This window comes from Drosophila persimilis, unplaced genomic scaffold (assembly GCF_003286085.1).
Source record: "Drosophila persimilis strain 14011-0111.01,24,50 unplaced genomic scaffold, DperRS2 tig00000191-arrow-pilon, whole genome shotgun sequence".
In the NCBI taxonomy this organism is placed as follows: Eukaryota; Metazoa; Arthropoda; class Insecta; order Diptera; family Drosophilidae; genus Drosophila; species Drosophila persimilis.
In genome coordinates, this window is record NW_020825298.1 from 4,179,678 (window position 1) to 4,193,406 (window position 13,729).

Genomic DNA, 13,729 nt, shown 5'->3' on the forward strand with positions numbered 1-13,729 from the left:
TTTACCTTTTGGTTGCATCTACAGTCTGCGGCATGTTGCATCATTACGGCGCTTGCTCTTTGCCATTTCTATTTCCTTGACCGCAACTGTGGGTAGACCTATGCAGCGCCACCCACTCCGCTTCACCCACTTTCGTGAGTCGTTTACACATTACGTGCATGAGAGCACTTTACCGGCCATTCGAAAGCCGTCCGTCCTCCTATTCCACCCACAACGGTGGGGTTGGGGTTATGTCATTGGCATGCAAACGGCATCGAAGAAGGCACAAGACCTGCCCGAGCCGCACTCTCGACTTTCGTTTTAATTAAGGATACATGAAGGAGGAGGAGGTGCACTGCAAGCCGATTGCACATGTCAGGTGAACTCAATGCGAAGGTTAGTCAGGGTTTAGGGCAAAAGGCAATTTGCATGACGGTTCAAGGCAAAGTACAGCCACAACAAAAGGGGAGGGAACAGGTGCAGGTACAGTCACAGCAAAAGGCGCGATGCGGAAGTGGAAATGGAAACGGAAACACTTGAGTATGAGCGCCATATTGCGCATACGCCGCATTAGCCGCCAGTCAAATAAAGAAACCAAAATTTGAATTTAATTCACAAACGCCGCACAACTCTCGGCAAGCCTTAACCCTAGGAGCTCTAAGAGGAGGCCTTAACCCTTGTTCAAATCACACGAATCAGAAAAAATGAAAAAACTCACCTGAGGACGAGGACTGCGAATGCCGCATGGTGGTGGCCATGGCAATGGAATTTATTTCCGATTCCGGCGACCACATTCTGTTCACACGAAAACTTTTCACTCTCCGAATGGAAATTGTTATACCTTATATATATTTATATATATATCGCTCACAACTTAATGGCTAAATCATGTTTTTCACTGCCTTTTGTGATTATTTTTTGTGCTTTTTCGTTTCCTTCTTTTTATTTTTTGCGTTATTTTGTAATTTTTAATTTATTAAAAAAGTTTCTCTCATAAAGTTTTGACATATTTCATGCATAGCTGCGGATTACTAAAGAGGGTGGCTGCCAGAACACCGGGATGGGGATTGGATATATACTATGTGTATACACACTTTTCACACAAGTTGGGTAAAAGTTTTTGCACACAAAAATAAAAGGAACAAGTTGAAAATGTATAATGGAATGAAATGGATAGGCCAATGCCTTGAGGAAGCAGCGCGCGGATTAAGGCCTGTCACAAAGGAAAATTAGAGAAAAGCAGTGCGTTTCGGAGCTGTAAGGCTCGCACAGGAGAAGTGTGCTCTCTCTGGTGTAGGGGAAGGCAATTAGTTATAGATACATATACTGTTATCCCTGTACCAGCTATAGTCCGAGTATAAGACCCCAAACGGCACGTGCATGAAATATTTAGATCTACCAAGCGGAAAGACCAATTTTGAATTCCCTCAAAAGTCTGATAATTCGATACCTTGCGATGCCGATTACCCTCGATGCGATAACCGATAAAGAAATAAGCAATCCGAGAACCTTTCATTTAAAATAGTTTCGATATTTTCATGAAATGCACTTTAAGGGACAAATGTACATACATAACTCTCTCTTTTCTCTTTCTTTCAGCCAATCTCTTCTTTCTTTTCCTCTCATTTCACTGTAATTTTCCGCTTTGGCTGCCAAGAAATTCTATACGATGCTTGCCAAAAGCTTAAATCAAAATAAAAGTTTATTCTCTATACATCCGTTCTCTGGTTTTTACGCTGTTTTATCTGTCTTTATCTCTTTCTCCCTGCCTTTTTCTGATGCACTGATGGAAAATTATATCCCCCATTTCCCATTTCCCATCTACAGCTCCATTTTAAACACACTTTCGAGTGGCAAGTGCCAAATGGCAGCAGCAGCACCAGAGACAACAACTTCATTGATCGGCAGAGGGGAAACCCTATAGAGAAGGCCAGCAGGGAAAGCCTGAAGAGAGGCGCTCCAAGGAGCAGCATTTGATGGCATTGTAAACAAGTGGCACCCTCTATTACACTTTGCCACCCAGCAGCCCGAGCCCCGTTTCTGCACTTGCCTCAAATTGCTGTCATTAACTGGAAAGTGCAGGGAAGCTACAACAAAATTACACCAACAATCGGAAAAGACAAAGAGCTCCTTGTTGTTGACCTGACAAGGACAACTATTCCAGATATATATACTGTAAGGACATGGCGTGTGTCACTCGCCCTCCCACTTTTTCCCCACTTCCCCCTTCTGACTGTCTGTCAGAGTGTTTTTATATAGTGCCTCGATGTTTATTTACACAGCTGAGACAATTACATTCAAGTGTGTGGAGAGTGTGCAAGTTAACGTACCCAATTCCATTGAGCTCTTATACGAGTTGTAAACAATCTTTGGTTTTCCAAAACGAAAACAATTTCAATCTTGGGCCTCCGCCTAATTGATTTCTAAGATGTACAATCTCAAGCGCCCCCGCCGCAATCCCATTCTTTGACACTCGCCTAAATGGAAAACCAATGTTTGCCCACACCCGGCTTCTCATAAACAATCTCACTCCCGGCTTTCTGCAGATCCTGCACTTTAGGCCTTTTACAGTTCTCTCTTTGGATGACGAAATCTAATACTCGGGATGGCGAAATCAATTGAAATGTTTATAGAAAAACGATTCCCGAAAGGGATCAACGATGCAAAGATCAGAAAGTTCAAATCAGTCTTGATCCAGCAGCGACACCGCAAAGTCTAGCTAAATATTAAGATCGCGCAATCCCTTGGCCCGGAATTCCTTTGTGACCCTCTACTTAAATCTATATCAGTGAAGTTCGAAGTAAAATAAAAACTTTTTAAAAACACAATCCGCTACCGCTATTGTTTAATTGGCGCCCAACGTGGGGCAACGTTGTATAAAAAACACCGAATGATAAAAGTGTTGCGTCGTGCCGAAACCCGAAGGACAATTAATTAATGGAATAAATCCTTCAAAATTAAAAACGCGGAGTGACTGTGTGATATAGATAAAAAAAAGTGAGATAAAAAGGAAACAAACCGGAGCTTAGGGTGTGCAAAAACAAATACAAATACAAATACAAATACAAATACAAATACAAATACAACGCAAAATACAAATAAAACAAAAAGCTAATCAAGGCAATTCGTAAATACAAAAAAAACCAAAGAAACCCAAAGTTTTTAAAAAACAAAACCAACAAAACCGACAAAACCAAAATACAAAGAAAGTGAAACGATTAGCGAAGCCAAAGAAGGAAGACCCCCAGAAGACCCAGCTGAGCAAAGAAATTTAAGAAGGAAGACCCGTTCGAAGATCTGCCAAACTAAGAAGGACGACCCCTACCGGATATTTCGTGAGCAAGAGTTGTATTAATAAATATATAAGTTCAATTAGGATATATAAGATTATAAAAACTAACATATAAGAAAAATTAAAAGTGGATCAGCTAACTTTAGATTTTGAAAAACTAAAAATGATTAACTCTCAAGCAAGGACCGATCTCACAGCAGATCTGGTCAAACAATTGATAGCACTTCAAATTTCACAAGTACAAGAGCAAATTGTAAATTTAAAACAGCAAATAGAAACTAAATCCGATCAGGTATCGGATTATCAGGCAGAAACAATAGACGAGACAATAAGAGACGACACCACATTGAAGGTAATAGAATCCCTACCAATTTTTAATGGTGGATTAAACCAATATGTAGGATGGAGGGAAGCTGCAGAAACTGCAGTGAAGTTATATAAGAAAGGAAGTAAGCAATATTATATTGCATTAACAATTTTGAGAAACAAAATAACAGGACCAGCACATGACGCACTGACCAACCACGGGACAGTTCTAAATTTTGATGCCATACTTTCACGGCTTGACTTTGTTTACAGTGACAAGAGACCTATTTACATAATAGAACAGGAATTAAGCGTTCTCCGACAAGGGAACCTTTCAATTATAGATTTCTATAACGAGGTTAACAAGAAAATGACCTTGTTAATAAATAAGACAATAATGACTCACGGAAAGGACAGTTTAATAGCACATATTGAATTAGTACAACCAGATTACAATAAAAAATTCACATTAACCACAGATGCATCGGACATAGCAATAGGTGCAGTTTTGTCGCAAGATGGGAATCCCATAACATTTATTTCTAAAACTTTAAGTAAAACCGAGCAATTATATGCTACTAATAAAAAAGAATTATTAGCTATTGTATGGGCATTAAAAAATTTGCGAAATTATTTATACGGAGTGAGTGGAATTGAAATACATACAGATCACCAACCTTTGTCCTTTGCAATGTCGCAAAAAAATCCAAATGTTGAAATGAAACGTTGGTATTACTTCATAGAAAGTTTCACACCAAAAATCATTTATAAGCCAGGCTCAACTAACGTAGTAGCGGACGCGTTATCTCGGATTAAAATAAATCATATGACAGATAGTGATGTCGACCAGACAGAATCAGAATCAGACATAAATACTCAGCATTCAGCAGAGAGTAGTTTCGAAAACGTCATTCAAGAGACTAGCAAGCCTCTAAACCAATTTAAACAGCAGCTACTATTAGCGCAAGGGAGATTCACAGTTCATGAGTTAGTAAGAGTTTATGAAAATACCCGACATATTATTGAATTTGATACGGTTGACAATCTGCTAATCATTTTAAAAGAATTTATTCAGCCTCACTTAACCACAGGAATACACTGCACTTTAGAAGATTTATACCTTATCCAAAATAAGCTAAAGGAAAACTTCATAAATAAATTTCTCTTCACAAGAAAGTTCCTCCAAGATGTAGTAAATTCAGAAGATAAAGCTATAATTATAGAAGAAACACATTGCAGAGCCCATAGAGGACTAGACGAAAATTACAAACAAATAACTAAGCTGTATTATTGGCCAAACCTGCACAAAAAATTAAAAGAATATATAAAAAATTGTGAGATCTGTAACAAAAACAAATATCGGAGACACCCTGTAAAAATTCCAATTGGGGAAGCTCCCATTCCAGCAAAAGAAGGAGATCAATTACACTTAGACATATACTATGCCCAAAACCTAACATTCATAACTTGTATAGATTCTTATTCCAAATACTTGGTGGTCAAGGAAATTCAAAGTAAATTAAACATTGAAAATAAGGTAATGGAAATTTTACAACACTTTCCGTTAGCAACATCATTAATGACTGACAACGAACCAAGCTTTACTTCAGCACAATTTAGATCATTCATACAAAGAAGTAACTTAACTATTTATTATGCTGATCCCAGACACAGCACCTCAAATGGTCAGGTAGAAAGGGTACATTCCACACTAACAGAAATAGCGCGGTGCATCAAGGATGAACTAAATCTAACAGATTATTCAGAAATAATAATAAGGGCGGCACTGAAATATAACCTGACGATACATTCAACGACCAATCAAATGCCATATGACATATTGTATAACAAAATAGAACACAAACATAATCCAATATTACTTAAGGAAGCTCAGACCAAAATGCTTAAGATACATAACAAAGATAGAAGAGAAAAAGATTATAAAATAGGAGAAGTAGTCTATGAAAAGAAATTCGGGGAAAGAAATAAACTTCAATCCCGATACAAAAAGCAGGTAGTTAAGGAAAATCGACCGAATAAAATTATAATCAACAATAGAAACAGAATTATACATAAAGATAACATCAAATATTAAATATTTTTTCCAGAAAATGTATGCGAATATACTAATACTGACTTTTGTTATATTGACGACTGCGGAAGTAATTGACTATACGCATAGTGACTATCTATTGCTCAAAGACGACAGAGACGTTTACACTTATGAAACATACGCTGAACTTTTCCATATTACTAATTTGAGTTTTTATAGAGAGATAATTGATAAAGAATCCAAATATGTCAACAAATCAATTAATTCAGACGATGAGTGGGAAATATCAATGGACTTAAGTCTATTAAAATTAATGATTTCAGAATTAGTTCCAAAACGGAAAGAAAGGGGAATAAATGAATTAGGTACCATTTGGAAATGGATAGCAGGCAGCCCTGATCATGACGACTTTTTGAAAATACAAAATAAAGTAAATGAATTAACTGAAAATAATAATAAACAATTTGTAATAAATTCCAAATTTTTCAAAGAAATTGAATTGCTATCAAATTCATTAAAGAATGTCATCTTCAATGAAGAAACGATACTGAGAAAGCATCGTTTAAAATTAATAACTTTTGACCTACTAAATTTAGTTGATACCATAACCCTCTTAAAAGTAAACATTTTCAATACAAAAATTTTAAATAAAAACGAAATAGAGGACATTTATAAGCATGAAAAACATAATGTTGAACTGTCTGATCTGTTGGACATTGCAACGGTTAAAATAATTCGAAATGCAGATTTAATAATCATTTACATAAAATATCCTCAAATTAAAGATATTTGCAAGTTTTACCATGCAAGAGCCATCTCACAAAATGATGGAATGTTAGTTATAAGTGAAAAAGTTTGTGAATGTAAGGAGAAATACTATTTAATGAATAATTTTAAAAGTGAAACTTTTAACAATTACGCACAAATAAATTTAAAGAGTACCTGTTTCACCAATTTACTTAATGGCTTTAAAGCCAACTGCACTAAAAAAAGGGAAAAAAAACAAAGAAATAGACATCATTCAGGATGGTGCCATATTAGTTTCAGGCAAAAATATCGTAGACAATACTACTTTGTTAGGATCGTATCTCCTTATATTCAACAACACAATTGTAATAAATAATATAAGCCACATAAATGATAAGGGTAAAATTCTAAAATATATATCGCATCATAGATATAGCGATTTTGAATTAGTTGATTATATACAATCAAATGATAAGCAATTTTCTTTTGATAATGTTAATATTTTAAATCCCCTTATAACATTAGGTAATACGGCCTTACCATTAACAACATTATTTTTAATCATTTTGATATTGTTAATGTTATTTTACTTCTGCTATAAATTAACCAAATTTGTACTTATTAAATCAATAAGAATACCGTCAGAAGAAATAGTGGAAAGCAACATTCAAATACTGTCAGAAGAAATTAGAGCTCTATCAGAACTTCAAAATGTATCGGGACGAAACATTTAAGAATGGGGGGAGTTAACGTACCCAATTCCATTGAGCTCTTATACGAGTTGTAAACAATCTTTGGTTTTCCAAAACGAAAACAATTTCAATCTTGGGCCTCCGCCTAATTGATTTCTAAGATGTACAATCTCAAGCGCCCCCGCCGCAATCCCATTCTTTGACACTCGCCTAAATGGAAAACCAATGTTTGCCCACACCCGGCTTCTCATAAACAATCTCACTCCCGGCTTTCTGCAGATCCTGCACTTTAGGCCTTTTACAGTTCTCTCTTTGGATGACGAAATCTAATACTCGGGATGGCGAAATCAATTGAAATGTTTATAGAAAAACGATTCCCGAAAGGGATCAACGATGCAAAGATCAGAAAGTTCAAATCAGTCTTGATCCAGCAGCGACACCGCAAAGTCTAGCTAAATATTAAGATCGCGCAATCCCTTGGCCCGGAATTCCTTTGTGACCCTCTACTTAAATCTATATCAGTGAAGTTCGAAGTAAAATAAAAACTTTTTAAAAACACAATCCGCTACCGCAGTTGTTTAATTTGCATAGAGTGGACCGTGGTACCCTCCTCAGTTAAGACACAGAAAACAAGCTGAAAAATTGCTGAGAGCAGCTCAATAAAAACTACACACGATTTGCGCGTGCCATCGCCGACAAGGATAATAAACAAGGCAACTGTCTCTCTCAAGTCTCCAAGACAAAAGAAACGAATGGAAGGAAAAACTTATCTTGACTGGACAGAACGAGAACCCCAGCTGAAATGTAAGGAATGTATTATCGAATAAAATACATTTTGAAAAGTGAAGAAAAAATGTCTAAGAAATCTTTCATTCCAAGATAAAATGCAGAAATTGTCTTGAATGGAACTTCAAACAAGAATATTCTCTACATTTTTTAGTCAGTCTTTAGTTTAATTTCTCAGAACTAGGTCTCAGACATAAGGTAGTGACAACAGCCTCTCCTATTGCAGTTTCTATTACAAAATACTTTCGAAATAAAGCATTATTTATACTTCTAGTTTTAAAGCAGTGGTTCCACACGTGGCGGCACATGGATGCTCGGGATGCAATAGAAAATGTTAAAAAACAACATACATGTCGTGCGAACGACGCGGCGCATTGATGCTCGTTTGTAGACACTTGAGCGGACGCTGCAAAAAACCCTCTCGCACAATTCCTATCCATATCCCTCCATATCTCCTTCTAAATCTTAACTATCTCCGGCTCCATTCAAGGCCGTTTCCGCAGTCTGTCAGTGGCTGCCAGTTCGAATTGCAGGCGTCACCAATCTTTCTGGCAGAGTAAAAACCCATACCACACCCACCGAAAGACATTGGCAAATATTTATTGATAGCACTCTGACAGTGAAGGCAGGGGCAGGGAGAGGAACAGCGGCAGCGGCAGGGGCAGACGTGTGCGAAAATTATGCGCCAACCCTCACACACACTGTTCCCACTTCCCCGCTGTGCCCGGCCCACAGAAGTCAATAATTTCGTAACAGCCAGAAAATATAGGTAGTAGCAGCAGCAGCCTCCTTGTGAAGCTGATTGTCATCATCATCGTCAGCGTCATCATCGTGGAAGGAACGTGGCCATTGATGGCGCCATTTTTGTTTTTGTTTGCTCAACCAAACATCAGTGTGTGTGTGTGTGTGTGTGTGTTTGTGTCCCTGCTCCTGTGTGTGTGTGTGTGTGTGTGGTGTCTAGTAATGGGAGCTGACAAAACTTTCTCCGTGTTCGGTGTTCGGCAGGGAGGAGGGTACCAGTATCTGTATGTCTGGTCTGGGCATTTGTTTGTGTGTTTACTGTCGGAATTTGTAATGAAAGTGAGCTGTTCATTTGCTTTAGGGTCGCCAAGTGGCCCACACACATGGTCTATCTCCCCTCTCTTTCAGTCGAACAGCACCCATCCCTCTCGTTGTCTTTCTCATTCTCTTGCGTGTAAAATAAATGTTTGCCATATTTTGTTGTTTTACGAGGCTCCTTTTTCGCAAGTAAAAAATAGAAAAGTAACCCACAGAAAAAAAGTAGGCCTAGTCCCGGCCATAACTTGTCATAAGTCGGCAGGGTCTTTTCTTGGCGGGTTCTTGGCTTTTGTGTTCTTGTGTGGGGGTCGAAGATAGAGCGAAATATAGGCATGATACTGAAACTTTTATGACTACAAATTTCTTTAGTGCAAAGCCAGGACGAAATGTTTGCTTTATGTTAATGCCCAGCCGAAAGGAACGGATCGGGTATAGGCCGGAGGTCTGTGGCAGCCACAAATGGAGAATAACTAAGCCTACAGGGGCGAATGGTGGAAATGCTGCAGATTGAGAGACTGCGGCAAAAGTTTTTGCGCTCCTAAGTCCGGTTGTACTGTGATTCCGGAGGATTTTAGCTGGATTGCTATCCAAATTGTTGTTGGTGGTGAAAAGGTGGAAAAAACTACAACTATCTAGCTTAAGGATGTCTCTTTTTGGATGCTATAAACATTTGTTGATTATGTCACAAAAATAACGAGACTGAAAGGAGTTTCTAGCGGACAGAACAGTATAGTAAAAAGCGCTCAAACAAGATTCCTTGATGTGAGCATTCTAAAAATCAAAAACACGGATTTGAATTCTCTGTAACCAAGAAAGTTACGAATCTGTGGGATTAATAGATATAGAGGAAGTGGAAAATGTAGCTTGGGAAGCAATCCTAGAGAGTTTTATTTGGTATTCCTTGAATACGAGCATATATCTATACAACATATGTCTCCGTAGATCAATGTTGGAATTGGTACAATATTTCAATGATTTGATTTGCTAATTTATCTATATCTTTCTATAGAGGTATTATCTGTATATCGCACCCTATATCACATTAAATTATCGTTCATCGTTTCCCTCATCCGAATGCTGAAATTTTTGTATAATCAACCGAAGCCTTTCATTAAAGTCAGTCATCACCATTCTCTTGTTTCGCTCATTTGTTCTTATTTTTCTGTTCATTCCAGGGTATCCTCTCACCATATCCCTCTGCGAGCTCGAGTCTATGCTGTTTTTCATTCGCCTTTTCTTGGCTGCTCTCTGCTCACGTTTTTTGCCTGTTGTTGTTATGCAAAAAGTTGAAAATAATCTTTTGCGTTGAAATGCGCAAATGTTTCTTTTCCCCCATATGCTTTGTTTGCCCATTCAAGGACGCCACAAAAGGCACCAACAATATGATAATTTCCAAAAGCAAGAGAGTACAATTGAGAGGCGAGTGTGAGAGAGAGAGAGAGGGAGCAGGGGAGCGAGAGAGAAAAACTTGGCTGCTGCATTATAATAATTGTGGCTGACAAATGCGACAGAAACAGCGACGAGAGAGGAACAAGGATAGCGAATAGAGAACAAAACGCCGTCGAGGGGGATGGCAATAATGATAACTAACCGCAAAAGAGCGCAGCCAGGCGTCAAAGCAGCACGCATAACGGATGAACGAGGGAAGCGGAGGGACAGCAGAAGCAAAGCAGTGCATAGTAGAAACAGCTGCAGCGGAGCGCGGAATAGAGAAGAGCCAGCGGGAGCCTGGATGGGGATGTGTGTGTGTGAGTGCGACAGCAGCAAGAGTCAGTCAGGCTTCCGTTCTCTGACATCTTTGGCCTACATAACAAAAACAGTTGCAACTGTTACAGCACGGCGAGTGTGAGAGAGAGAGAGAGCGCTGCGAGAGGCAGGCAGAGAGAGTACGTAAGTGAATGAGTGTGAGAGGGTGGATGGGAGGTAGGTAGGGATGACACACAATGAGGCATCTTGTTATTTGCACATGTGTAACCGTTGTTGCTGCTGTCTCTGTCGCTGTCTCTGCTTGTGGGATGCCCTTTGCAGACAAGGTATGATGATTCTCGTCTGATAGGAAAAATATACCGCTGTAAGTGGATAGTAAGACTAAATATTATCATAAATACATATGCACTGTATATTTATGAAATGCGTAACAGTATATGGAACCTGCAGGGTATCTAACGCTTCATACCCTAAAGGCTTTCCTACGGTTTCGGTTGTTTCTTGTCGCTTCATGTCCCTGTCTCTCTCTCGTTCGCCACTTGTGTCATTTTTAACTGCTTCTGAGCCTTCCCACACAGACTCTCAAGTTGGGCATAAAAACCTTTTAATTTGCTCCGCCGCACACTCCCCGTGCTCCAAACCTAAGCCAACCCAGCCACCCACTGCTCTCCAGCCAACCCTCGTACCTCCACCACACTCGTACAAAACAAGGCGCAATTTCCTTTTAATTTCCTTGCAGGCATCGAAGGAAAAGGAGGGGGGAGGGAAAGCCCACAGAAAAAAGGTTGGACATATTTTCTGTTTTCCTTTCGCCGGCCTGCTATATGCTTCTTCTTGTGTCGGACATTGGTCAATGTTTACCAAACAATTATTTCCTCTTTTTGTCGCACAAACTAAATGCTTCCGACCAGGATGGCGTATCTTCCTCTCTCGCTTTCTCTGGCCATAAAGGTGGCCGCTCTTCGTCTCTTTATACCTTTGTTGATAGCTACACTCCCCCTTTTTCCCTTCTTCGCACCCTACCCCCTTATTGCTGATTGCTCGAGTAATTTCGTCGGCTCTGCAAAAATGTCCGACGAGTATTTCTGGTTTTTATGGAAATATTTATTCGTATGTTTGCGTTGCTTTACATTGTTCTCTTCTTTCTTTTTGTGGCTTCTTCTCATTGTTTTCTTCTTTCTTGTTGGGGCCTCTCTTGTCTTCTTGTTTTCGTGATCTAGCTATGATCTTTCATTGGAAATCGAACAGAGCTCTTTGATGGCCCTCGCCCAGTGGGTTCCATGGTGTAATGGTTAGCACTCAGGACTCTGAATCCTGCGATCCGAGTTCAAATCTCGGTGGAACCTTAACGTTATCTTTTTTTATTTTTAAGCTACATATATTTGTATATCTGATATTTTCTCAGCGACTCTACTTTTATTTATAGATCTGATCTCACCATTGAGGGTGTTATTTCAGCTATATGACACAAGAAGGGAAGAGAAGTTTAGATTTCTTATTGTCAAAATTTTTTCTGTGTTGCGTTGTACCGAAGTTCGAATGGATTCACCATATTAATTTGGATACTCCATGACAAAGAGTCTATATTTTCGTTCAGGTTATGCCAGAATTAAAAGAAATTTGTTCTTTCATTTAAAGAAATTTTTATATAAATGGGAAAAATTTATCGGAGAAGTATACAATTACTATAAATTCGAATAAAACTCGAATACATCCCACAAAATCCAGGAAAATGTTCCACCAACTCAAAAGATTCCGACAACCTACAAAGGGTAGTCTTCTCCTATTGTTTTTTTCTGCAATATTATGTAAGAACGGGCCAAAGCAACGTCTTCTTGAGCTGTTACCGCCTACACTTTTATATAAATGTACATGCATATATTATACAATTACGATTCATTCCCCAAAATGCCACTTAATGCATAATTGACCACAGAAGAACCCTTTTTTCGGGATGTCGTGCTGTTAACCCATTAATTAATATGCAGGTCAAAAGTAAATGCGATTTAAAGGTTAAGCGCGTGTGTTGGGGGGTCTCGGGAAAGGAGTACGACAACCAGAATTCAAGTGGACACGGACCTGGACACGGTCAAGTGCGAAAATGGAGAGAAAAGAGAAGAGAAGAGTGTCATCAAAATTAATTGGCAATTAATTCTTTATGAGCGGACACCGATGCGACCAGGCCGAAACCCCAACATCGAGTGACATTTAACATTATAACAGAAAAACAAACATGTAGAATCACACACACACTAACACACACACACACACACACACTGCGGATGAGTCAGTTTATTTAGATAGGATAATGGAACACACGAGCCGAACAGAACAGAACAGATGGGGTCTATGGGGGTCTTCGGGAGTGCTAAGGCCTATAAAATAACTGCGCATTGAAGTGTGAACACCCCAATGGGGCATCCGCCGCCGTACTTCTCTCCAGCCTCTCCCACCGCCCGCCAACAATAAAAAATTAATATGCCAAAATGTGGAAAATTGTACGGCGCGAAATTTGCTTTCTTCCAGCATTCATTTACCCGTAACGCGTATTATAAGGATTAGCCATGCATCATTAGCTTTGAGTGGAACCGGCTGGGATATCTATCGCAGGATTATGTGATGGGCGAGTATGAGAGTTTGGGAACACGTGCTAACCGAAATAAGTAGGTTAGGGCTACCCCAAAAACGTTTTATTTTTCCTTTTTCGTGTGTCTCTTTTGGGTATTGTTTCTGGGCTTTATTGTCCTCGGTGTCACGAAATGTTTTGACAACGTTTACTTCGATTAAAACAAGAGACGAACTTAGAAAACGCGATGGAAACTAACACAAAAAGTAAGAACTTTCAGCGTCTATTACAGTTTTTATTATTTTTTTTTTCTGCTAGTATTTTAATTATAAGTTTTGTTGTGAGATTTATTTTTTGCTTGGTACCAAAGAAAAACGGGGGGAAAACGCGAGCACGTGGAGTGAACCCAGCGTGCTTCACAGGAAAACCAAAACTGAGCATTTAAGGACACTTACGATTGATTTTATACCGAAACCCTAGTCAGGCACGAGTCCGAAAAAGACGCGAGGCCTGCGACTGGCTGCTGAGTCTCTGACACAGAA

General features: G+C 39.1%; 1 protein-coding gene and 1 non-coding gene across 5 annotated transcripts in view; one reads left to right on the forward strand and one right to left on the reverse strand.

Moving 5' to 3' along the window:
• The window catches only part of LOC6589268 (apoptosis-resistant E3 ubiquitin protein ligase 1), a 34,558-nt gene that overhangs the window by 19,256 nt on the left and 1,573 nt on the right, over nucleotides 1–13,729 (reverse strand). The window contains exon 1 of one of the 4 annotated variants that reach the window (XM_026988536.1): nucleotides 698–782. The exons of the other annotated variants lie outside the window; for them this stretch is intronic. Coding sequence (XP_026844337.1) covers nucleotides 698–773 — 76 coding nt within the window. The 5' untranslated portion in view covers nucleotides 774–782. Of the gene's footprint in view, nucleotides 1–697; nucleotides 783–13,729 lie in introns of those variants that run through there. 4 annotated transcript variants of the gene reach the window in all.
• Nucleotides 11,896–11,967, forward strand: Trnaq-cug. The gene has a single exon. It is a non-coding gene; the product is annotated as a tRNA-Gln (tRNA).